The 24,852-nt window shown below is 56.0% G+C and overlaps 3 protein-coding genes across 6 annotated transcripts; 1 reads left to right on the top strand and 2 right to left on the bottom strand.

The window, feature by feature from the left end:
* Window positions 1–172: 172 nt before the first annotated feature.
* On the bottom strand, window positions 173–16,766 carry SCAMP2 (secretory carrier membrane protein 2). 2 transcript variants are annotated; one of them, XM_059857939.1, is made up of 9 exons: window positions 16,607–16,766; window positions 11,160–11,240; window positions 10,183–10,272; window positions 8,401–8,518; window positions 7,631–7,759; window positions 7,047–7,206; window positions 6,449–6,550; window positions 2,551–2,668; window positions 173–1,535 (listed from the first exon to the last, which is right to left on the bottom strand). In XM_059857939.1, the coding sequence occupies exons 1-9, from the start codon at window positions 16,661–16,663 to the stop codon at window positions 1,389–1,391; spliced, it is 1,002 nt and encodes a 333-aa protein (XP_059713922.1). In that variant the 5' UTR covers window positions 16,664–16,766; the 3' UTR covers window positions 173–1,388. The 2 variants fall into 2 exon arrangements, with proteins under 2 accessions (XP_059713922.1, XP_059713923.1); XM_059857940.1 differs by lacking the exon at window positions 2,551–2,668.
* Window positions 15,855–20,328, top strand: MPI (mannose phosphate isomerase). 3 transcript variants are annotated; one of them, XM_059857937.1, is made up of 8 exons: window positions 15,855–16,233; window positions 17,185–17,312; window positions 17,572–17,772; window positions 17,855–17,996; window positions 18,653–18,835; window positions 18,944–19,117; window positions 19,235–19,443; window positions 19,791–20,328. In XM_059857937.1, exons 1-8 carry the CDS (start codon window positions 16,209–16,211, stop codon window positions 20,007–20,009), a joined length of 1,281 nt encoding a protein of 426 aa, XP_059713920.1. In that variant the 5' UTR covers window positions 15,855–16,208; the 3' UTR covers window positions 20,010–20,328. The 3 variants fall into 3 exon arrangements, with proteins under 3 accessions (XP_059713920.1, XP_059713921.1, XP_059713919.1); XM_059857938.1 differs by lacking the exon at window positions 15,855–16,233 and adding an exon at window positions 16,839–16,884; XM_059857936.1 differs by lacking the exon at window positions 15,855–16,233 and having other exon boundaries at window positions 16,925–17,312.
* Window positions 20,329–20,497: 169 nt separating this feature from the next.
* Window positions 20,498–24,342, bottom strand: FAM219B (family with sequence similarity 219 member B). The gene is made up of 6 exons (XM_059857941.1): window positions 24,218–24,342; window positions 22,500–22,602; window positions 22,151–22,235; window positions 21,733–21,810; window positions 21,414–21,462; window positions 20,498–21,262 (listed from the first exon to the last, which is right to left on the bottom strand). The coding sequence occupies exons 1-6, from the start codon at window positions 24,311–24,313 to the stop codon at window positions 21,104–21,106; spliced, it is 570 nt and encodes a 189-aa protein (XP_059713924.1). The 5' UTR covers window positions 24,314–24,342; the 3' UTR covers window positions 20,498–21,103.
* Window positions 24,343–24,852: the final 510 nt, after the last annotated feature.

The raw sequence follows: 24,852 nt of genomic DNA, 5'->3' as shown, positions 1-24,852 counted from the left end.
ACCCCCAGTAGCCATGACCACGCCCCCATATCTTTCATCCCGAAGCAAGCCACGCCCTTGGCTCCACACCATCCGTGTTGGCCACGCCCCAAAGCCGCCAATCACATCAGACCACGCCCATAGTTCCGCCCCGGTGGTGGCCACGCCCCCTCCCGCTGCACGGCACCGTGTGTGGACCACATGAACAATTTTTTATTAATAATTTTTTAAACAGTAAAAGATCAGACGCCAGGGAAAAAAAAATTCCAACAATACAGGAGGAAAAGGGTGTAAAAATACCGATTTATGTATGCCAGCGCCCCCCGCCGCCCCTCACCGGCACAGGAGGGGAGTCTGATCCAACCCCCACCCCGGCAAAGGGGCACCGCAAAGCCAAACCTGCATCAAACCCCCCCGACACCCCCGGGGCTGAGGGAGGGAGAGCTGGGAACCTGCCCCCATCCGCCCCTGCGTCCCGAGGGACATCCCATCTTGGGATGCAGCTGAACACACATGGAAACAGTTCCTTCCCAGCTAAAAATTAAACTCGTGAGGAGGAAGGCAGGGAGGAGCCTTCCCTGGAGAAAGACTCGTTCAAGGTTAGCTGGAGAAGGGCGTCACAGGCACTGTGTGACCCGGCATCCTCAGCTGCCCCAAGCTGGAGCTGGGAGCCAAACCAAAATCCCTTTTGCCCTCCCTCTCCTGGTCTCAAGTCACTGAGAAGACTCAGCCTCCACTGATCCCTTCTCCCCCTCTCCCTGCCCAGGGCTGGCTGGCACCTGCAGGATCCTCGTGGAAGCAAGGGATGTGCCCTGGGGGGACCAGGGGAAATACATCCCCCCCCAAACTCCCCCCTGCTCCCAGATTTTCCTGGGTGGCTCTCAGGAAGCCCAGCAGTTATGAGGTCAAAATACAGCATTGTGTGAGTGTAATAACCCAAAAGTACAGTTTCTGTTCTTAAAATTAATGACATCAACTACATGCACATTACAAAACCCTCCCGAAACAGCAGATAATCAAATTCTTCATAGCAAAGGCCAAGAGAAGAGAGAGTAAAATCAAAAACCTGCTTCCCCTCATCTTCCTGCTACAGACAGAGCGAGGGGAGGAAGAGACAAACACCTGGAAAGTCCTGGAGAGAGGAATATTTGCCTCAGAGAATGTCTTCCCCCATCTCCCCACACCCTAAAACAAGACAGGGAAAACGAATCATCCAAACCGTAGCTCAGCTGAAGCCAAAAAAAAACCCTCTTCTCATCAGGAGTGTCTGCATCACAGAGCTCACATGGTACCCCTCCAAAAAAGTGCATTTTCAGAAAAAAAAAAAAAAATAGAAGGTTGGGGAGATGAGGGCAGAGGAAGCGAGAGGGAGGCAGCCCAGGAAGAAGGGCTGGATTTGCTGGGCAGGGTTAGTTTCCTCTGAAAGCACTCTGTGCAGCTGAGGAGGCTGCCCCAGCCGCTGCATTCTGGAAGCTCCTGTTGGTGAGGATGCCTTGGGAAAACTCCTCCTGGGCCCTCTGGAAGCTGGCTCCTGTGCGCCGATACAGGGAATGCACCTGGGGGCAAGAGGGGAGGGAAAGAGGGAATGAAATCATGGCTGTGGGATTGCTGCACACAGCCAGCTTGTCCTTGGCTAAGCAGCTCCCTGGACAGCTGCAGAGCATGGGCTGCAGCCAGTGGCTCCATGGCAGATTTCAGGAGAGCTTCATTTTGCTGAAAAATGTGGAGCTCTCAGCAAAATTGCTGGTTTCAGACCCAAAATTCCCCACACTGTGATGCCTCAGGCTTAACCCAGTATTTACTGCAGGGCAGGACCTGAAGGTGCCAACAGCACCAGGTATTTCCTTCAAGATAAAGGCACAAGAGCAGAAGGAAGTACCAAGAGAAAGAGGATCAGTCCAGCCTGTCCTTGGCTTCCCCCAAGCTCCATTTCTGCTGTTCCACAGAAATCCAGCCCTGCTGCTGGCAGGCAGGAGGAGGGCTGGGTTTAAGATCCTTCGCTGGGATCCCACCAGGCTTTGAAAAGCCCCACAACACTGTGGGAGCAGTGACTGAAAATGCCTGGGTGCTGGACAGAGCCATGGCCACCTCTGCTCTGCCAGCTCCAGGCATGACAAGGGGCAATGGCTTCAAACTGCCAGAGGGCAGGGTTAGATGGGATATCAGGAAAAAATCCTTCTCTGGGAAGGTGGGGAGGTCCTGGCACAGGGTGCCCAGAGAAGCTGTGGCTGCCCCATCCCTGGAAATGTTCCAGGCCAGGTTGGACAGGGCTTGCAGTACCCTGGGATAGTGGAAAGTGTCCCTGCCCTTGGCAAGAGGTAAGACGAGCTCTGAGATCCCTTCCCAAATCATTTCATGATTCTATGACTCCAAAGGGAGGCTACTTCCCACTTCAAGACTGTCCAAAAAATTTGGCATCACTGCAGGAAGCACAAGCAAAAATTCTTTAATTAAAACCTCCTGACCCACCGGTGCCCCCATCCCATCATCATTCCCAAGTGGGTGAAGGGAGGCATCAAACCCAAGACCCCTGGGGGCAGCCTGAGCTCTGCTGGCCCCCGAGGCACTCACCTGCTTGAGGAGGAAGAGGGAGAGGACGGCGCAGAGCGTGAAGAAGGCTGCCACCACCATCATGATCACCACCACGGCCACGTTGCCGTGCACCTCCGACAGCGCCGCGATCCAGCCGCTGCCAGGGACAGGAGAGAGAGGGGCTGGGTATGGACAGCATTCCAGCACAGCTGGAGCACAGCTGGAGCACACACGTGCTGCAGGGGAAGGTGACAGGGCAGCACAAAACCAAGCAGCTGTGGAAACAGGAGCCTGGAGCTCATCCAGGCCCTTGTTTTGGGGATAGAGTTTCCATTGGCTTTTCTAGAGGAGGATTGTGCTCATCCCACCTACATTCCAGCCCTGTGCCCTCCCCACAGGCAACAAAATCAATATCCTTGGCGCCAACGGTGACTTCCATGGGCATCTTCTCAAAATTCAGTCAAGGGGGGTAAAGATAGGCTGGAACAGCTGAACTGGAAGAGATCAGCTGGCAGGTCTGGAGCCTGGACCTGAGTGTCACCCTGACAGGGATGAAAGGGAGCAGGAGGAAGAGGCAGGAAGGGATGGAACTGGTGAAACCCTGGCACAGGCTGCTCAGAGCAGCTGTGACTGCTCCATCCCTGGAAGTGCCCCAGGCCAGGTTGGATGGGGACTGGAGCTACCTGGGATAGGGGAAGGTGTCCCTGCCCATGGATGAGATGAGCCTTAAGGTCCCTTCCAACCCAAAGCATTCTGTGATTCCACCATTCTAAGTCACAGACACTGGGAATTGTTGAAGGGAAGGGGCAGGGAGAATTCACAGAGTTACCAGCACTTGGCTGTGGCTAAAAATACCAAGACACCTCACTCAGAACACCTTCCTGGGTGCTGGAGAAAGGAACCTTTCCCAAGAGGCCGTGTGAGAGCAGCAGGAGGAGGGATGGGTCCCATCCCTTGTGTGGCACCGCTCCTGGCAGCACAGGGAAGCAGAAAGGCACACCACACACTGCAGCCAAAAATACCCGTGCTGGCTGGCAGCAGAGAACTGAGCAGAGAGCTCCAGGCAGCCTCTCCAGGCCAGACTGAACCCCTCCCCATACCCCGTGATTCGGGCAGGGGGGAGGCCAGGGACAGCACTGCCCATGGGCCCTTCTGCAGGCAGAGGGCAGAAATAGACAGCAGCTCCTGCCTGGAGCCTGCCCTGGCACAGGCACCACGAGCTGCCAACCTTCCCTGAGCTCCCTGACTCCACAGTGGGAGCTGCTGACCTTCCCTGAGCTCCCTGACTCCACAGTGGGAGCTGCCAACCTTCCCTGAGCTCCCTGACTCCAGAACAGGCTGCCAACCTTCCCTGAGCTCCCTGACTGCAGAGCAAGCTGCTGACCTTCCCTGAGCTCCCTGACTCCACAGTGGGAGCTGCCAACCTTCCCTGAGCTCCCTGACTCCAGAACAGGCTGCCAACCTTCCCTGAGCTCCCTGACTCCACAATGGGAGCTGCCAACCTTCCCTGAGCTCCCTGACTCCACAGTGGGAGCTGCTGACCTTCCCTGAGCTCCCTGACTCCACAGTGGGAGCTGCCAACCTTCCCTGAGCTCCCTGACTCCACAATGGGAGCTGCCAACCTTCCCTGAGCTCCCTGACTCCACAATGGGAGCTGCCAACCTTCCCTGAGCTCCCTGACTCCAGAACAGGCTGCCAACCTTCCCTGAGCTCCCTGACTCCAGAACAGGCTGCCAACCTTCCCTGAGCTCCCTGACTCCAGAACAGGCTGCCAACCTTCCCTGAGCTCCCTGACTCCACAATGGGAGCTGCCAACCTTCCCTGAGCTCCCTGACTCCAGAACAGGCTGCCAACCTTCCCTGAGCTCCCTGACTCCACAATGGGAGCTGCCAACCTTCCCTGAGCTCCCTGACTCCAGAGCAGGCTGCCAACCTTCCCTGAGCTCCCTGACTCCACAATGGGAGCTGCCAACCTTCCCTGAGCTCCCTGACTCCACAATGGGAGCTGCCAACCTTCCCTGAGCTCCCTGACTCCACAATGGGAGCTGCCAACCTTCCCTGAGCTCCCTGACTCCAGAGCAGGCTGCCAACCTTCCCTGAGCTCCCTGACTCCAGAACAGGCTGCCAACCTTCCCTGAGCTCCCTGACTCCACAATGGGAGCTGCCAACCTTCCCTGAGCTCCCTGACTCCACAATGGGAGCTGCCAACCTTCCCTGAGCTCCCTGACTCCAGAATGGGAGCTGCCAACCTTCCCTGAGCTCCCTGACTCCACAATGGGAGCTGCCAACCTTCCCTGAGCTCCCTGACTCCACAATGGGAGCTGCCAACCGTCCCTGAGCTCCCTGACTCCAGAGCAGGCTGCCAATCTTCCCTGAGCTCCCTGACTCCACAATGGGAGCTGCCAACCTTCCCTGAGCTCCCTGACTCCAGAATGGGAGCTGCCAACCTTCCCCGAGCTCCCTGACTCCAGAGCAGGCTGCCAACCTTCCCTGAGCTCCCTGACTCCAGAGCAGGCTGCCAACCTTCCCTGAGCTCCCTGACTCCACAATGGGAGCTGCCAACCTTCCCTGAGCTCCCTGACTCCACAATGGGAGCTGCCAACCTTCCCTGAGCTCCCTGACTGCAGAGCAGGCTGCCAACCTTCCCTGAGCTCCCTGACTCCACAATGGGAGCTGCCAACCTTCCCTGAGCTCCCTGACTCCACAATGGGAGCTGCCAACCTTCCCTGAGCTCCCTGACTCCGGAACAGGCTGCCAACCTTCCCTGAGCTCCCTGACTCCACAATGGGAGCTGCCAACCTTCCCTGAGCTCCCTGACTCCAGAGCAGGCTGCCAACCTTCCCTGAGCTCCCTGACTCCACAATGGGAGCTGCCAACCTTCCCCGAGCTCCCTGACTCCAGAGCAGGCTGCCAACCTTCCCTGAGCTCCCTGACTCCAGAATGGGAGCTGCCAACCTTCCCCGAGCTCCCTGACTCCAGAGCAGGCTGCCAACCTTCCCTGAGCTCCCTGACTCCAGAGCAGGCTGCCAACCTTCCCTGAGCTCCCTGACTCCACAATGGGAGCTGCCAACCTTCCCTGAGCTCCCTGACTCCAGAATGGGAGCTGCCAACCTTCCCTGAGCTCCCTGACTGCAGACCAGGAGCTGCAGCAGGGGCAGCAGGGCGAAAGGAAAGGCTGTGCTCTCCCTGCAGGGCACAGCTGCTGCCATGAGGCTGCTGGACCTGCTCCAAAAGCCCAGGCTCACCCTTCTGGACAATGTCACCGAGAAAGGGTGAGGCTAAAAGCCTCTCTGCTTATCTCAGCCCACCGAGCACACGCTCCAGAGGGATTCAGGGAGAGTTTGGGGACACAGTCGGAGTGGTAGCAGCAGGATCAGGCTGAGCAGTACCCAGGTTTCAGGTCCTCAGCCCCACGCTGCTGTCAGGGAAGGCTCCAGTTTGAACAAGGCAGGTCTGGTTCACATCAGAGGAGCAAATATGATCTGTACTGAGTGAGGGAGAAGAGGCACAGGAGAGTTCTGACAGAATCACAGAACAGTTTGGGTTGGAAGGGGCCTCAAACTCATCCCATTCCACTCCCCTGCCTTGGGCAGGGACAACTCCCACTATCCCAGGGTGTTCCATGTCCAATCCAACCCGGCCTTGGACACTGCCAGAGATAAAGGGGCAGCCACAGCTGCTCTGGGCACCCTGTGAGGGAAGGATTCCTGCTCAATATCCAGAAATTCACATCCTCCCCTTCTCATACTCCTTCACATACTGGGATGAGGATGGGAAGAGCAGAGGAGGGAGGCAGCTGGGACCTGCCATGAGCTGAGAAAGGAAAACCACAGGAGAAAGAACAGGCAGCTGTCAGAAGCAGGCCCCAAAGCTCCTGCCAGTCACAGCCCTGGTGAGAAAAGGATGTGTGACATGGCAGGCAGCAAAGCCAAGCTTACCTGTCTCCCCAGCCAGGAATTCCAACAGCCTGGATGATGTAGATTGCTATTTGGCAGAAGAAGATGAAAAAGAAGACGAAGAAGCTGAAGGAGCTGTCAGACCTGCGGGAGAGATGGCAACAGGAGTGAAACCTGTGATCCCTGCACTGAGTCCCTGCTCTGAAAGGAGAGGAACAGCTTCAGTGAACTCCTTTCTGCAGGGAAGAGCTGCTGAGGGGAGGAATTTGGGCACCCAAATGTGTTCACTGCATTGCTCTGCCCAATGCAAGATGGGGTGAAGGCAGCTCCCTCAACAAACACAGTGTGCTCGACATCAGTGTACCAAACAGTGTCTTAGAAATTAATAAAGTGAATAAAAAATGAATTCAAACTGTCCTCTGTCTGCCCAGGCTTGGATTTCAGGATGAAAAAGGATCACCATAATTAAGTTCTATCAGACAGATCTAATATGTTTAGCAACATAGTGGTTTGGGTTTATCTAATGATGCAAAGAGCTGGAAAAATCCTGAGGGCAAAACATGATGAGAACAGATAAACCCAAAGCTCCTCCCACTAAGAGATACATCCCTTTTACAGAAAAAACCAATCCACTACTTGCCTGAAAGCCTTGTAAATTGGTCGGTACCAACAGAGGAAGGCACAAGGGGTGAATAAAATTAACCACAGAATGGAGAGACCAAAGTCCACTCCTCTGCTGCTGTCCACTGTGAACCACGCCAGGCAAGCCAGCAGGTTTAGGAGCAGGGTGATGGAATGCACTGTTTGGGGTGGGAGAGAGAGAAAAATAACATCAGCAAGCTCTTGGAAACTCCAAAGCATCCCCAATGTCTCACTGAACACAGGGAGAGCTGCAGAAATCAGGGTGACTTTGGGCCATCTAATTTCCCTGCCTCCCTTGGAAGGGAAACAGCTTGACCTAAGAAGCTCATCTGATCCTGCTGCTCACGGCCAAATCTTACATAGTTGTTCAAGCCTCCATTAAACAATTAAAATTCTGTCATGAATGAGCTATTCCCAAAGCATAAACTCGGGGTTCTTCACATTTACCTTCATAAGAAAGGAGGGAAACCTGATTTTAGCCTTGCAGACAACACCAACAGCATTTAGAGTGTGACAGAGCTCAGCTTTTCACACAGAACCTCCTCCAAAAGAATTCTGAGTGCAGGTGAGGCCGTTACTTACACATCCACAAGTAATAGAGCATCTTGCATATCCGCTGGTAGTCAGCTGGGATGTCTGCAGAGAAATCCTGATAGAAGCACGGCTTGATGGGACACCTCTTGGGGAGAGGAGGCCAGTTGTTCTGCCTCGCTGTGGGAGGGAGGAAGGAGCAGCTCTTCACTTGCTCTTCTCTCATTCAAAGACTAATTCCCACCCCAGAATTTCCAAGCAGTTGTTCAGCTATTGTTTAGTTCATGCATTAAAACCTTGGCAGAGCCCAGGGGTTGGGCAGTTCTTATATCTGAGCAGGCAGCACAGCAGGAATGGGATAAACTGCTGGCACAGCAGCTGTGTGCAGGGGTTTTCCCTGGAGGAAGGCAGAATTCCCATGCACTGGCCAAAGGGCCATCACAGCCACCATCACTCAGCCCTGCAAGCCCAGATTCAGCCAGTTCAGACCCACATTAGGGGGGACAATATTGGGTTCCTGTGGTTAAGAGAGTGTTGAGGCTGAGGAGAGAGCTTTGCTGCTCTCAGTGAGAAGCCTCAGCATGGCAGTGTCACTCACCAGCTCTGACACGAGCACAGATCAGTGCTTGAGAGCTTTTGGTGGTGAAATGCAGCTGCTTGAGGGCAAGGACCCACCAGAGCTGACCTCCAGCATCCCACCTTCCCATCCTGGAAGCTGCGGGATGCCAGGCACTGTCCCAGAAGGGGGGCCACAGGGAGTTCTCCTGAAATCCTGGCAAACCAAGGGATCCAGGCTGCCCTGGGCAGGAGTCAGTACTCACGGTCGATGCTGGCTGCGTGGCTCTGCAGTTCCCTTTCCTTCTTCTCCAGCTCAGCTGCCTTCCTCTCTAGCTCTGCCTGCTGCTGGAGCAGCCCTGCCTGTGCTGCTGCAGCCACGGCCTGGGGAGGGGACAGAGACGTCAGAGAGGTCAGCCCTGCCCTCTCCAGGGTGCCAGGATGGGAAGGAAGCAGGGCACAGGGTGACAGGAAAGCTCAGCCCCTGACATCTTGGGCACAGGGTGACATGAAAGCTCAGCCCCTGACATCTTGGGCACAGGGTGACAGGAAAGCTCAGCCCCTGACATCTTGGGCACAGGGTGACAGGAAAGCTCAGCCCCTGACATCTTGGGCACAGGGTGACAGGAAAGCTCAGCCCCTGACATCTTGGGCACAGGGTGACAGGAAAGCTCAGCCCCTGACATCTTGGGCACAGGGTGACAGGAAAGCTCAGCCCCTGACATCTTGGGCACAGGGTGACAGGAAAGCTCAGCCCCTGACATCTTGGGCACAGGGTGACAGGAAAGTTCAGCCCCTGACATCTTGGGCACAGGGTGACAGGAAAGTTCAGCCCCTGACATCTTGGGCACAGGGTGACAGGAAAGCTCAGCCCCTGACATCTTGGGCACAGGGTGACAGGAAAGTTCAGCCCCTGACATCTTGGGCACAGGGTGACAGGAAAGCTCAGTCCCTGACATCTTGGGCACAGGGTGACAGGAAAGATCAGCCCCTGACATCTTGGGCACAGGGTGACAGGAAAGCTCAGCCCCTGACATCTTGGGCACAGGGTGACAGGAAAGCTCAGTCCCTGACATCTTGGGCACAGGGTGACAGGAAAGCTCAGCCCCTGACATCTTGGGCACAGGGTGACAGGAAAGCTCAGCCCCTGACATCTTGGGCACAGGGTGACAGGAAAGCTCAGCCCCTGACATCTTGGGCACAGGGTGACAGGAAAGCTCAGCCCCTGACATCTTGGGCACAGGGTGACAGGAAAGCTCAGCCCCTGACATCTTGGGCACAGGGTGACAGGAAAGCTCAGCCCCTGACATCTTGGGCACAGGGTGACAGGAAAGCTCAGCCCCTGACATCTTGGGCACAGGGTGACAGGAAAGCTCAGCCCCTGACATCTTGGGCACAGGGTGACATGAAAGCTCAGCCCCTGACATCTTGGGCACAGGGTGACAGGAAAACTCAGCCTCAGACATCTTGATTCTGCCACTGGAGGACAAAATCAAGCTATTCTACAGGAAGTCAGGGCTGGCAGGAGGAGCTTTTCTACCTCACACTTCTCCTGACTGCTCGGAGCTCATCACTAGAGAGTGGTGAGCAGGGCTCCTGGGCTTACCAGGACAATTCCCTTCCCAGCTGCCTACCACACCTCTTAAGGATCTCTTCTACCTGTTTTGCATTCTGAGAAATGATTCCTTCTCCCAGTTCTTTGGATGAGGTGGTGCTGGCAGCTGGGTACTTGCATTTATTCTCCTGGCACTGAGAGTGTCTGATCAAACACCAGAACTAAGCTAAAAGCATTAGCAGGATTCATTCCAGGATTTCCAGAGGGAAGCCAGAGCCAACAGAACACAAGGCAAAGCAAGCTCTGCCACCAGAGGGACAGGGAAGGAGATATAAGAAGGACTGTACGTGTGTATTCCCTACAAAGATCTGCCTTGGAAATGCAAGTTGAAAAGACCACCTGCAGCTTCCCAGTGCCCACCCCAGGGAATGCTGTGCTCCCAGAGGCCCTGGGAGCTGGGGGAGGCTGGGAGGGCAGCAGAGAGGGGCTGTACCTGTGGTGTGGGCTCCACAGATGTCTGCAGCACGGCAGGCTGCGAGTGGCCCGAGGGCTGCACCGCCGGCGTCGTCCGCGCCGCATTCGTCTGCGAGAGAAGGGAAAAACAGGGCAGGAGAAACACAACGGGCTCTTGGTGAATTGTTTAAAGCACAAACCTCGCCTTCCTGCCCTCCTTCTCCCACCTGGCTCATGGCAGCAGCCAGGGAATAAGGGTGAGGCTCTCCCAGCCATCCCTCAGTGGCACGGCCAGGCCAGCTCAGCTCCCCCAGCCCAGGGAGTAAATGAATGCTGCTGTGCCCTGCCACAAACCATCTTCCCCTCCACACTTCATGGGGCTTCCCTGGGAGCCAGCAGCCAGCTGGAGAGGAGCTGTTCCATGCCACTGGAGAGCTCCAGCTGGGAGCTCATTACTGCTCCAGTGCAGGAGCAATTTCCCACTCCTGCACTCCATGAGCCACATCCACGGGGAAATCTATAGTTGTGCTGTGATGGCCCCAATGAGGGGAGAGAGTGATGCATCTGACTCCATTGATTTTAGAAGGTTAATTAATTACTTTATTGTACTCTATTATTCTATACATCTAAAACTGAATCTGCCAAGTACTCAGCTCGGCACACACTGCTTACCTTGCCCTGACAGTCACTCGACAGCCCTGACACACACACTCTTGGCCCTGGTAGGCCAAGGAAACAAAATACCATGACTTTGGGTAAAAAATCTCCATGTTGTATTCTACTTTTGTACAAACACAGGCAGAGCAAATGATAAGAATTGTGTTTTCTTTCTCTGAGGTTCAGAGAATGTGAACCCCAGAAATATTCTTTTGCCTTGCTTTTCTCTGTGAAGAGAAATGTGGGGCTACAGAAATCAGCTGTGAACTCCTCTTTTTTTAAGCTGCACCTGCCAAGGGACCTCCTACAGCACTAAAAGCACCACCAGGCACACAGAGCACAAGGAAACATGGCACATACCCGCTGGGAGCTCTCGGAAAAGGGGTTGAATTCATCCAAGCCACTTTGGCTGGTGTTTGTGAGCTGTGTCACCGAGGGGTCCTGCAGGGAGAGAGCACAAGGAGAAATCAGCACTGGATATGGACTATCAGCACTGATAGCACTGAATTGTTCAGTCTGGAAAAGGCCTTTAAGAACACCAAGTCCATCCTATCCATGCTGCCTGCTTTCCATCTGCTTGCTAGCTGGGAATTTGAGGGGGTGAAACACATCCCTGCCACAGGGAGATGGCCCTGGCTGGCATGGAGTGTAAATATCCAAGGAGATGACTACCAGCAAGGCAAGACTTGTCAGCAGAAATAATCTCCTGTTCAGCCAAGAGGGATGTCTGAACAACCACAATGTGCTTTTGGCACAGGAGTACTTTGTGCAGGTTACTTCTCCTCACCTACAGCGAGTCATTCCAAATTTCCAGGGATTTGGATTTATCCACCCATGGTCAGGATGTTGCTGGGACTCACAAAGCAAGCATGGAGCCACACAAAACGAGGCTTCAGATACAGCTGATGCTGGCTGAGAGATGCTAGCAAGCTAAAATGCCAATGATTGCTCTAGATAAGTGAAACACTCAGGAAAATTGAGCTGGAGGTGTGACACCAATTATTTTAGGAGGTTTTAATGCTGCTGGCATAACAGCTCTCACTTCCACTCACAGCACCTCCCACTCATCTTTTAAACATCCTCTGATGTTTAAAAACAGGCTCTCTGCACCTCAGAACACCTCTCTCCCCCTCACCTGCAGGGTTTTCATGCAGCTGTTTTTATCTCCTCTTTTCCACCTACTCCTCTGCATGCAGAGGTTCCTCTTGGGCAGCCAGGTGCTGCCCTCTGGAGCACTTCTCTCCCCACTTATCCCAGAAACAAGGCCTTTTTTTGAACTCGGAAATCCTCCTGGCCTGGCAACCTGAGAGCTGGGCGTGGCTCAGAAAATTAAAAGCGGCTTCTCCTCCCTCCAGCACCCCGTGTGTCCAGACCAGCCCTTGTAATTTGGTGCTCCATGGGAGGAGAAGGAACCGAGGCTGCCCCGGGGCATGCGGGGCTGATGGAGCCGGGGCACGGAGGAAAATCCCTCTGGAGCTATTCCCGGGTGTTAAAAACGCCTATTTTATCGTTGGCTTTTTGCAAATATTCAAATGAATATTCTATGTGTTATGTTAGTGATGCTGTATTAATTTTCTGAAGTAGTGTGTTAAATATAGTTTTAGGTTATAACAAAATGTTAAAATAGAAACTATGCTATGTAGGATACTTGTTTAAAAGAAATGATTCCTAGAGAGATAGCAGCCACAGGACACCTAAATCTTCCAGAAAAAGAGAATTTATTGCCCTCTTATCAGAAGAAATTAACTTCTTCCTGCCTCCCTCAGGCTTGAAGATGCTGTCAGGATTCAGAGGAAGAAGCTGACACTGCCCAGACAGAATCCTGTGTTTGAATGAAATTGATGCATCATGGATGAGGTGGATGAATATGCAACAGGCTGTTGCTTTTAAGGGTTAATCCTCTGTTAATGTGGGTCCTTTTTCGGGCTCATGCTGCCCAGAAAGAGGTACCCAGACATCTGAAACTCTTTGTTTCTGTTGTCTCATATTGTCCTAATCCAAACTGTCACAAATCTTTATTACTCTAATTATATGATAACCATTTTATTACTATGAAACTTTTAAGGTGTAAAAACCAAGCGACTGGCGTTTCTCACACGGGGCTCTAGCGCAGCCCTCTGCCGAGCAGGATGCACAGGGAGCAGTTAATGAGTAACTGCGCAGCTCCTGCACGGCAGGCACTCCCCACCAACAGGTCGCACTCGTTTGTGAATCACCCCGGGCTCAGGCATCGCATTCCCCGATGCTGCTGCTCGGGGAAGTTCAACTCCCCAGCCAGGAAGGGCTGCAACAAGTGGGAAGAAGCAGCAGGACTGCCAGGCTGGAGATAAAAAGTGCTTTTCTTTCACTCCTGACTCCTTTGGGAGCTTCAGCTGTGCAGAGATAAGGGCTGTCAGCACAAGTTTATACTTCCCCTCACGCACAGCAGTGCTGCCCACCACACCAGCCCCAGCTGGACTAAAGTCCAGCAGAAAACAACTGCACAAGGAAGAGAACTCCCTTCAAGGTGTGGGAAGTGGAAAGTGAAAGCTGCATAACCCTCTGGAGAGCCCGGGGGGGCAGGCTGGGAACAAGGAAAAATGCTACAGTACCACCATAAAACACACATTTTACCTCCCTGCACCCAAAAGAAAGCTGGAGGCTCTCCAAGGGCAGGGAGAGCAGCACCACAGCTTCAGCTGCACCACAGTTTGATTCCCAAGGTAGACAAGCTCCCATCTTTCTGCACAGCTTTAAAAAAAATCATTTAATTAGGCAGTAAGGCCAAGGCCCAGCAGCTGGGCTGAACTTGCCTGCTATTGTGCAAACGTGTCTAAAATAGGAACCCAAAGAGCAGGGAATTTGCAACAAAGCTGAAGTTTGGACACGTGCCTGGGGAGGGCAGGAAGGAAAGCAGAGGGTGATGCACGGGCAGCAGCTCCAGTGAGCCTGGAGCAGGCAGGGAGGGATGAGTGAGCACCAGGAATGCAGAGATCAGCGAGGAGCTGCCCACAAACTTCATGTTTTACAGCTATTTTCTGCCAGCTAGGCAGCAAAAGGCAGCTGACCCTCTTGAAACAAGCCTTAGAAAGGATCAGGAGACAGGGATTTGATTCAGAACCTCTTGGAGCCACAGTAAGGGTGTGCAGCCACAAAGCTTGGGCTCACAGATCAACAACTGGCTTGACCTGCAGGGTGCCATGAGCAGATCCCATTTGCTGCCCTTCCAACCATCAATTCCTCAAGTGCCAGGGATGTGTGATGTTGTTTTCCATGGCTTCAGATGCCCCCCAGCCCAGAATAATTCCACATCTGGACCAAACTGCACTGCCAGGAATATTAAAACTATTTTCAAATGCAGCTTTAATGCAAATACAAAGTTGCTGTCGTGCTGCTGAAAGGTTCGGGCACAACAGGTTTGTGCAAGGAATTCTGCATTTTCTTTTCTTTCTCTTCCCACAGATTAAAGAAACAAAATGAGAGGTCTTTCTAGATGAGATCAAGGAAAAAGAGCTCAACCTAGAATCGCCTGGAACTTAACACAGCTGCCAAAATATCACAGTATTGCCCCAGATAGAACCACTCCTGCAGACTGAGGGTGCTGCCACTGCCTGGAACATGAACTGAGAGAAATCTTGAGGATTTCATTTTTGGTATCTCTGGAAAGGATAGAAGTTTCCAGCTCTGTCTGAAGCTGGAATCAAAGTTTTGGAGGCAGCTGCCACTTCCAGCAGGTTACTAGATAAAGGAAGGAAGTTAATCATCTCTCATTAACTGGTTACAATAAGTAACAGAGCAACCAGAGATATTTTCAACAGGACCAAAGCAGCTTATTTTACACAAAGCTTCAAGAATATCATGAACAAAGTCTCCTGAAAAGGCAGAAACCCCGGTCACATCAGGATTTGAGGAGGATGAAGCACTGAACTGGGAGCTCCAGCAAGGAGGGACAATCCTGGTGCTGTGGCAGGAGAGATCCACAGGGCTGGGAGGATGAGGAGGCTTCTGCTGCTTCCAGAGCATGGGCAGGGGTGTCAGTGGAACACTGTCCACCCAGCACAGAGCCAACACCTGCATCCAGCCCCTGGCAGGGAACAGGCTGTCCCACAGGCTGGGATTCCATTTCAAACCTGACCAACGAGGCTCCAGGAAGCAGCAGTCAAAAATTCCTCTCAACCAGCTGCTGGAGACTGGGGAATTTTTCTTGATTAAAAAAAAGGTAAGACAAAAACTTGCACTCCCGAGAGGAGGGTACAGAACCTTCCACAAGGATCAGATGAGCTGCAAAGAGCTGTCCCAGGGTGGGAATCCACGACAGGACATGTGTCAATCCTCGTTAAGTGAGCCTGACAGGGGAGTTACTGCCTGGAAGTCACCTTCAACCTTTTCTTGTTTGAACAGTGAATAAAGAGTGAGCACGGCCCTGTTCTGCCAGATACCAGGACAGCTTTAATGTGCACAAAGCAGCTGAAGGGAGATGACAAGAAGGATGGAGACAGACTTTTTACAAGGGCCTGAAGTGACAGGAGAACAGAAAATGGCTTCAAACTGATAGAGATTAGATTGGATATTAGAAAATTCTTCCCTGTGAAGGTGGGAAGGCCCTGGAACAGGGTGCCCAGAGAAGCTGGGATTGCCCCTGGATCCCTGGAAGTGTTTCAGGCCAGGTTGGACGGGGCTTGGAGCAGCCTGGGACAGTGGAAATGTCCCTGCTTATGGCAGAGGGTGGGACTGGATGAGCTTTAATTTCCCTTCTAACCCAAACCACTCTGTGATTCTAGGAATGTTTACTTCCTCAAAGCCAAAGCAACAAGTCCCATGTCCATGAACAACAACATATTCTACTCCCCAGAACGAACATCAGAGGAGCACGATCATCCCAACCCTTCCCGTTCCTGAGAGTCACGAGACCATGTCCAAATGAAAGTGGGGGAGAAGAGAAAGAATTTTTTCACTCAGATTGCTCAAAAGACCCAGCTCCATCAACAAACAACTTGTGTTTGGCTCAGCCCTGAAACCCAAGGTCAACAAAGCCCTCCTTCCTGTGCTCCCATGCCAGGTAGGCAGCGGAGGTGAGGCTGAGCTCTGGACCCTGACTGTCACAGCACTGCACAGCACCGCGGCCCGGAGGCCGGGCCAGGCCAGCTCCCTGCAGCAGTGACCCCAGTTTTCAGAGGTTAATCCCAGAGAGGAGAAACCCAGCGAACGCACACCAAGTCCTCAGTGACCTTAACAGCAATCCTCTGCCTTGAGCCACGAAATCCACAGCTTTGCCACGGGAACTCACTTTTAAGCGCTGAAGCGCCTTAAAAAGAAACTCAGAGAGAGATGCAGCAGACAACCAGCAGACAACCACCACGCAGCACGGCCGAGAGAGCTCCAGCGATGGATTATTTTGAATAAGTCCTCAGAGCAGGCATTCCCAGCTGTATGGGAGAGCCCCCCTCTCCCCGAGGTGAGAGCAGCGGGGACACAGCGGGAGGGATCCGGGGGGGGGCGTCACAGCGCTGCGGAAGGGATTCGGGACCCCCGGCCGTGGCGGCGCGGGGGGCAGGGGAAGGGGCTGCAGAGACTGGAGGAGATGGGATCCGCGGGCAGACGGGGAGCGGGACCCGGGGCTCGGGTCCAGGCCGCCCTCAGGGCCGGGGGTCGCGGCCGCCTCACGCCCCCCCGGTCCCGCCCCCTGCCTCTGATTGGCCGAGGCGCGAAGGAGCGGCTCCGCCATTGGCCGGTGGCGCTTCACTCAGTGCCACGTCCCGGCGTGCGGGGCACGGGGGCCCGGCGGGGCCGCGCCGCGCCGGGGGAGCCCGCCCGCAACCCGCGCCCACCTGGAAGGGGTTGATGTCCACCGGGTCGGCGAACGGGTTGGTGTCGAAGCCCGACATGGGCGCGGTCAGCTCCTGCTTCGCTCCCGCCGCCGCCGCTCCTGGCGCTTCCGGGGCACCCGCGTGACCGGGAGCCGCGTGACGTCACGGCGGCGCGCACAGCTCGCGCGGGGTTAACCCGATGGGCGTGGTCTCGTGACGTCACACGCGGCGGCGGCGGCGGTGGGGGGGGAGGGGAGGGGGGCAGGTCCTGCCCGGCCGAGCCATGGCGGAGATCCGGGGTGAGCGGGGCGCGGGCAATGGCACAAACCGCCCGCCCGGGGATGGGCCACCGGGACCCCCTCCGGGACCCCCCCAGGGCCACGGGGAGGAGAGCCCCTGAGTCGTGCCCCCAGCCCGAGCACCCCCGGATCGCCGTGTGATGGCTGGAAATTGTCCCCACCGACAGTGTCCCCTCCCAAGACCGCGGTCCTCCCCCTCCCTGACACGCTGTCACCCTGCCCCACGGGCTCTGTGGGTGTCCGGGAGGATTTTCGGGCGTTCTTTCTGTGCCCCGCTAACACTTGACTTCCCTCCCGCAGTGTTCCCCCTCTCCTGCGTGGTGCAGAACTATTCCTGGGGGAAGGTGGGCCTGGAGAGCGAGGTGGCCAAGCTGGTGGCCAGCGGTGACCCCCTGGTCCAGATCCAGCCTGACCAGCCCTACGCTGAGGTGAGTGTGTCTCTGTGTCCGTGTCTCCGTTCCATCCGTGTGTCCATCCCATCCCGCGGCCGTGGCTCTCATCATCCGGGACGCGATTGATGCTGACCCTCAGCTGTTCCGTGTTCCCCGGGGGGTGCCTGGCTTGGAAGGAAGCCCGGCATGACTCAGCCCCCGAGGGAGCTGCCAGGGATCACCCCCCTGGAAAAGCCCAAGTCATCCGAGCTGGCTGCTCGGCTCGGGGTGCCACCCGTGTGTTGGTGTCTCGCAGCTGTGGATGGGCACACACCCCCGGGGCGATGCCCTCATCCGGGATAACCGCATCCCCCAAAAGACCCTGGGCCAGTGGATTGCCGACAACCCCGCCTGCCTGGGGGCCAAGGTGAAGGACGCCTTCCAGGGACACCTGCCCTTCCTGTTCAAGGTGCTGTCTGTCAACACCGCCCTGTCCGTCCAGGCACACCCCAACAAGGTAGGGAGAGCCCGGGCATGGGCAGCCCAGGTGGACCCCGTGTCCCTGGGGAGCTCAGGCAGCTCCTGTGCCCTCTCTGCAGGAGCTGGCAGCGAAGCTCCACGCCCAGTTCCCCGAGCACTATCCCGATGCCAACCACAAGCCCGAAATGGCCATCGCCCTCACCCCCTTCGAGGGCATGTGTGGCTTCCGGCCTGTGGAGGAGATTGTCTCCTTCCTCCAGAGTAAGGATGGAGGAGAATGCATGGTCAGACCCTGCGGTGGGGACGGTGGCCGTGGGGTGGGGATGGTGGCCATGCTCCCTTGGGATGGGCTTTGGGATGGGGATGGTGGCCATGCTCCCTTGAGATGGGGATGGTGGCCATGCTCCCTTGAGATGGGCTTTGGGATGGGGATGGCGGCTGTGTTCCCTTGGGATGGGGTTCAGGGTGTGGATGGGAGCTGTGCTCCCTTGGGATGGGCTTTGGAATGGGGATGGTGGCCATGCTCCCTTGGGATGGGCTTTGGGATGGGGATGGTGGCCATGCTCCCTTGGGATGGGCTTTGGGGTGGGGATGAGGACCCTGCTCCCTTTGGATGGGGTTTGATGTGGGGATGGTGCTCTCTTGGGATGGGGTTTGGGGTGTGGATGGGGGCTGTGCTCCCTTGGGATGGGGTTTGGGGTGTGGATGGGGGCTGTGCTCCCTTGGGATGGGCTTTGGGGTGTGGATGGGAGCTGTGCTCCCTTGGGATGGAGTTCAGGGTGCGGGCAGCACTCCCAGGGATGGGATTCTCTGAGGGGATGGTGACTGTGCTCTCCTGGGATGGGGGATGCTGCTCCTGACCGGGGCTGTTCTCCCCTGGCCTGGGGGACTGGCTCTGAATGGGGCTGGCCCCGCAGATGTCCCCGAGCTGCGGGCTCTGATCGGGGAGGTGGCGGCGGAGCAGCTGGAGCGCAGCGGCAGTGACGACCCCCGCGGCGTCTCGGCCGCCCTCCGCGTCTGCTTCACCCGCCTCATGAAGAGCGAGAAGAAGTTCTTCGTGGACCAGCTGAACATGCTGGTGAAGAGGATCTCCCAGGAAGGTGGGTGCTGCCTGTGACACCCCAAACCAGTTTGGAGGGCTGTGTTTGGGGAGAGGCTGGGGCAGCCCCAGCCCCCTCCCCACGTTGGGCCCATTCTGTCCTGCACAGCGGCAGAAGGGAAGGACACGGCAGGGAGCAACGGGGAGCTGCTGCTGCGGCTGCACTCCCAGTACCCGGGGGACATCGGCTGCTTCACCATTTATTTCCTCAACCTGGTGAGGCTGGAGCCAGGGGAAGCCATGTTCCTGGGAGCCAATGAGCCCCACGCCTACCTGCACGGAGGTGAGTGTCGGGGGAGCTCTCCTAGCCCCGGCATCCTGGCCATGGGGACAGGAAGGGGGCTGGGCTGACGGCTGGGCTGGGCTGGGCTGGGCTGACGGTGCTGCCCCGTCCCCGCAGACTGTGTGGAGGTGATGGCGTGCTCAGACAACACAGTGCGTGCCGGGCTGACGCCCAAATTCATCGATGTGCTCACCTTGTGTGAGATGCTCAACTACACACCAGCACCCAGCAGCTCCAAGATCCTCCCGGCGGCACAGAGCCAGCTCGATCCCCACGTCTACCTCTATGACCCACCCGTGCCAGACTTCACCATCATGAGGATAGAGGTGAGAGGTGACAGCTCCGTGCTGGGGACAGCGGGTGGGACACCCCAGCGCTGGCTGGGGCTCGCTCACCTTTGTATTCAGTGTCCTGGCAAGGAGGGAGGGATGCTCGGGCATAACGGGGTGCTGGTCTCTTTATCCCTCCCTGGAGCTTGTTCACCTTCTCCAGCAGCTCTGGGCAGAGGGAGAACCAGGAAGAGGTCTTGGGTGTCCTCAGCCAAGCTGAGATCCCTGGGCTTGGGCTGCTGCAGGCACAGCAAAGGGCTGGCAACGGGGACAACCCCCTTCCAGCTCTGCAGAGACGAGTAAAGCTGAGGGACACTCCAGCACAGTGCCATTTCCCTTGGCAGATCCCTGCCTCCATCAAGCTGTACCTCATCTCTGCCATGGACTCTGCCAGCATCTTGCTGGTGATCCAAGGGACAGCCGTGGGCACCTCCACAGCGGCAGCCTCCGAGATGTCCCTGCGCCGTGGCTCCGTGCTCTTCGTCTCAGCCAACGAGAGCATCTCCCTGCACCTCTCCTCGCCCGACGGGATGCTGCTCTTCCGAGCCTGCTGCCTCCTCTGAGCAGCGCCTGGGACGCTTCCTCCACGACACTCCATGTTTGAGTAGATAGAAACTGCTGTGGGCAAAGTCTTCTCGCTTGAAAGGTCTCCCTCCACCTATTAAACCCCCAGACCAGCCCTGGTGGATAGAAAGAGCAATTCCGTGGATCAACTCCTTGGATGTGGCGCAGACCACAGGCTTTCTGGTGGGCTCTGCCCAAGCCTGGCAGATGGCAGCCAGTGTCCCCCTTCCCTGGCTGTAAAAGGGGGCTGCCTGGGGGATGATGAAGTGGGAGAGCCTCTGCTGCTGTGAATAAAGAGGTGACTTTGTCCCTGGTGAAGGGCAGCGTGGTGGAGGGAGCAGGAGGATGGAGGGGGACAGAGAGGCAAGGAGCAGCTCCAGCATGCCCCCAACGCTGGCTGCGATTCCCCCCTTGCTCCTCAGGCACAGGAAAAGAGTAAAATGTGATGAGAGAACACAAGGAGTCCCCCTCACATCACCAGCACCCCTTCTGAGTAATGAGATCCAGTTTATTGAGTGCTCCCTTTTACAAGTAAAATACAAAAACAAACATGCCCCCCACCCAACCAGTTCATGTCTGTTGACATGAAATATTTAAATAAGGTTTCTGTATAAGAAGCTGATTGTCCTCTATGTCATACAGCAAGACCATGGTTTAAGGCAGCGTTTGTGGTTTGCAGCAGGGAGGCTCCAGCCCCCCAAATCCAAGCCCTGTGCAGAGCTGGGACGGGGGGGCTTGTGCTGTGCCTCACCTGCATCAAAGCAGCGTTGAGGAGAATGGGAATAAGCCATTAGCTCCAACCCCAGAAACTCCCAAATCCTTCCCTTTATAGCCCTGTGGAGGTGCCAGGCCCTGCCTGTCCTCCCTTCCCGCCCCAGCCAAGTGCCAGGTCCCGTGCAGGTCACCAAACTGTCACTGTGCCACCTCCCCCTGATATTGCTGAGTGTAAGGAGAAGTCTTTTGGAGTCAGTTGGTCTCTGCCACGAGCAGCATCGTTCAGTCCTTGTGTCACCGTCCTGGCGTGGGACCCGGACACCCAGCAGCCATCCCACGGGACAAAGAAAGTGCTGGATTTTGACCTGTTCTTGTGCAGCTACTGGATCACACAGGAGAGATTTTCTCCAAAACAGCAGGGGCAGGAAGAGGAGGCAGCAGGTTTTGGGGGGATGAGATCCAGGTCTTCGTCATCGGGGACCTCGTCGAGGTGGTACCCGTCCTGCAGCAGCTGCCGGCTCAGGTCCTGGGTCACCTGCTGCGGGGGACAAAGCAGAGCTCTGCAGGATGGACACACATCCACGCCCTGGGGGGTGATGCTTCCAGCCCCAGCCAGAGCCTCGAGGGGTCAGGGGGACGAGGGAGCCCCTGGGGACCCCACAGTGTCAGAGTCAGAGCCCCGCACTTGCCTCAGCGGAGGAGTATCCCGAGGAACACCTGGATCCCGGTTCCCCATCACTGAGGAGAAAAAGAAACAGAGCTGGCCAGGAGATGGGGGCTTTAGGGTGCAGATAAGGGGAATTTGGGGGGTAAAAAGGAGCTGGCAGTGCAACCCCAAGGGGTATCTGAAATCTGGGACAGCAGGAGCCTTTCACTGCCCTGAGGTGCCCAGTGCCATCAGGGATGTTCTACAAGTGACAAGGAAAATCAACGCCTCCAAAAAGCCATCTGGGAGCACCCCCACCCTCAAAATCATGGGATATTTACCCAAAATCCTGGGCTATTCACCTGTCTGAGTCAAGGGAGACCAGGTTTTCATCAGCTGTCTGGCTGAGCGCCGTGTAGCCCTTGTTGAACTTCACAGACCTGCCAGGAAACACGGGAGGGAGACCAGCACAGATGTTTTATGTGCAAACACATCCATGGAGCTGACAGGCTGAGGAGCCAGGGCAGGAATCCCACTCCTTCCCACCCAGGCCCTGTGCAGGGCCACCACCAGCTAAACCCCAGCATACCCAAATAAATCCACACCACCAAATCATCCCCAAAACAGAGAGAAAAGCAATATTTTTATTATGCTGGGTGTTCCTGGCCGAACAGAGCCAGCAGAATAAGGTCCCAGACTCTTTTTTTAATCCTCTGAGTTTCCCAGTCTCCCCAAGAAAAGTGAAAAGGGCATTTGGAAAAGAGGAGGAGGGGATCAGACCTTTTAGGAGTTGGTTTCAGGGCAGTGGGTGCCCCCAGCAGCCCCTGCCTTCGCAGCGCTGCCTTTGCCAGCTCCCGCTGCCTCTCTGCAAGCCAAGCACAGGGACACAGAGAAAAATCCCCAAGTGCTCCAAAGGGGTTCTTCTTTTGGGCAATGGGTGAGGAGGGTGGTGCAGGTGAGCCTGGGTGCAGTGCACTGCTTTCCCAAAGGCATCCCTATGGGTTTTTAATGGGGTTTTATAAAGGTTTTACCCCACTGAGGAATAAAAGGGCTTTTGGTAACCCCAGCTCTGGGAGAGAGGTGGAAATTACACCCCAAGTCCCAGCAGAGTCCACCAAGCATCACTTACTCAGCTTGGCCTGAATGGAGGGAGGTTTGCTCATGATGTATGGACCTCTCTTCTCCACCACATCTGTCCCTTTGTTCAGCCTCTTCTTTTCAGCCCAAATCAGCTAAAAAAAGAGTGGAAGAAGCTTTTAGCACCTCTCCACAGGGATGAAGTAAAGCAGAGTCATCTCAGAGCATCCAATCCTTCCTGGGAGCTCAAGGTCAGCAGGGAAATCTGTCCCCAGGGAAATCTGTCCCCAGGGACAGCTCCTCCTCCCCAGCCGGGAGGAGGGAGAGGAAAAGGAATAAGCAGATCTGATAGCAGATGAGAGGATTATTTGGGAATGGTGATGGTAATTAAAAGCACAGGTAGTCACCATCAGTTCCTGTGCAAGCCTGGCTGCAGTAATACTTGGAAAAAGGTGGTGGAGGAGATTTCCTGAGAGGTTAATCAAACACAAATGTAAGGATTGTGTATTTTAATTTGGGGTTTCCAAGCTTCTCCTTTTATCCAATTATTGTCAAGGAGAACCAATGCTCCTAAGGGCAAGGGGGAGGAAAAAACCTCCACAAACACAAGAAGTAGTGAAGAAAATAGAGGGAAAATCAGAGAGGGTTAGCACAGGGGGGACATGGAATTAAAGGAACACAGCAGAGGACTGGGGATGGTGATTGGAGAGCACAGCCAGGATTAGCCTCAGTGTCTTAAGCTGGAATTAGCAGGACAGAGCTTTATAGTGGGAATGACCAGGCAGGCAGTGCCCCACCAGATCCCTCTGGATGTGCCATACCCCTTCCTAGCCAGCTGATGCTGTGCTGATATGATACCTCTGTATCATATTTATTTATTTATATTGTTATACACTGTATACAGTACTGTGCCTCCCTGTCTGCAACTCTGAAAGATGAACTCTCCCACTGTATTGGTCCCATACTGCCCCATGGACATACCCCAGCCCCACACACCTACCCCACACTGCCCCATGGACATACCCCAGCCCCACACACCTACCCCACACTGCCCCATGGACATACCCCAGCCCCATAACCCCTGTGCACACACCCCACACTGCCCCATTCTCTCCTCAGCCCCATACCCACCATGCAGACACCCCACACAGCCCCATACAGATATCCTATACCCCCCATGCAATATCCCAAACAGCCCCATAAGGACGACGCAATATCCCACCCCATACCCCCATACAGATACCCCACATAGCCCCATGAAGATACTCCCCACAGCCCCATGCAATATCCCACACTGCCCCATAGCCCCCTACAGATATCCTATACCCCCATGCAGATACCCTACACAGCCCCAAAGCCCCATGCACATGTCTCACACAGCCCCATAGCCCCATGAAGATATCCTATACCCCCATGCAGATACCCTACACAGCCCCATAGCCCCATACACATATCTCACACAGCCCCATAGCCCCATGAAGATATCCCCTACAGCCCCATGCACATATCCCATACAGCCCCATAGCCTCATGCAGATATCCTATACCCCCATGCAGATACCCTACACAGCCCCATAGCCCCATGCAGATATCTCACACAGCCCCATAGCCCCACGCAGATATCCTATACCCCCATGCAGATATCCCACACAGCCCCATACAGGTACCCCACACAGCCACACAGCCCCATACCCACGATACGCATACCCCGCACAGCCCCACGCTCACCTCCCAGCCCCGCACCCCCAGCACGCCCGTACACGGCACGTACCCCCGGGCCCCGCCGGCCGCCGGCTCCGCTGGCAGCGCCACCGAGACCGCGACCGGGACCGGGACCAGGCCCGGCTCCGCCGCCGCCCGTCGCCATGGCCGTCCCTGGCCCCGCCCCATGGCCCGCCCGCCAATGGCAGCGCGGGGCCGGCGGGATTCAGCCAATGGGAGGCGGGGAAAGGGCGCGCCCCTCTGCCGCGCATGCGGGGTGGGACCGGACAGCGGGACGGGACCGCGGGACGGGACGGGATAGGAGAGAGGGATGGGACCGCGGGACGAGACTGCGGGATGGGACAGGAGAGCGGGACGGGACGGGACAGGAGAGAGGGATGGGACCGCGGGACGAGACTGCGGGATGGGACAGGAGAGAGGGATGGGACGGGACGGGAGAGAGGGATGGGACCGCGGGACGAGACTGCGGGATGGGACAGGAGAGCGGGACGGTACGGGACAGGAGAGAGGGATGGGACCGCGGGACGAGACTGCGGGATGGGACAGGAGAGCGGGACGGGACGGGACGGGAGAGAGGGATGGGACCGCGGGACGAGACTGCGGGATGGGACAGGAGAGCGGGACGGGACCACGGGATGGGGCCATGGGATGGGACGGGACAGAGGGACGGGAGACGCGACTGCG

This window comes from Haemorhous mexicanus, chromosome 13 (assembly GCF_027477595.1).
Source record: "Haemorhous mexicanus isolate bHaeMex1 chromosome 13, bHaeMex1.pri, whole genome shotgun sequence".
Taxonomy (NCBI): domain Eukaryota; kingdom Metazoa; phylum Chordata; class Aves; order Passeriformes; family Fringillidae; genus Haemorhous; species Haemorhous mexicanus.
The sequence above is the reverse complement of the archived record's forward strand: the minus strand, read 5'-3'. Positions and strand labels throughout refer to the sequence as shown.

Excerpts from the sequence above, each read along its gene's own strand:
- MPI (XM_059857936.1), top strand. The coding sequence starts at position 17,025 with ATGGCTGGAAATTGTCCCCACCGACAGTGTCCCCTCCCAAGACCGCGG. Across the intron at positions 17,313-17,571 it reads CTGACCAGCCCTACGCTGAG|CTGTGGATGGGCACACACCC; the intron begins GTGAGTGTGTCT and ends GGTGTCTCGCAG. Across the intron at positions 19,444-19,790 it reads TCACCATCATGAGGATAGAG|ATCCCTGCCTCCATCAAGCT; the intron begins GTGAGAGGTGAC and ends TTCCCTTGGCAG.
- FAM219B (XM_059857941.1), bottom strand. The coding sequence starts at position 24,313 with ATGGCGACGGGCGGCGGCGGAGCCGGGCCTGGTCCCGGTCCCGGTCGC. Across the intron at positions 21,811-22,150 it reads CTGAAACCAACTCCTAAAAG|GTCTGTGAAGTTCAACAAGG; the intron begins GTCTGATCCCCT and ends GTTTCCTGGCAG. Across the intron at positions 21,263-21,413 it reads CGGGATACTCCTCCGCTGAG|CAGGTGACCCAGGACCTGAG; the intron begins GCAAGTGCGGGG and ends TGTCCCCCGCAG.
- SCAMP2 (XM_059857939.1), bottom strand. The coding sequence starts at position 16,663 with ATGTCGGGCTTCGACACCAACCCGTTCGCCGACCCGGTGGACATCAAC. Across the intron at positions 6,551-7,046 it reads CCAATTTACAAGGCTTTCAG|GTCTGACAGCTCCTTCAGCT; the intron begins GCAAGTAGTGGA and ends TCTCTCCCGCAG. Across the intron at positions 1,536-2,550 it reads CCCTCTTCCTCCTCAAGCAG|GTGCATTCCCTGTATCGGCG; the intron begins GTGAGTGCCTCG and ends TCTTGCCCCCAG.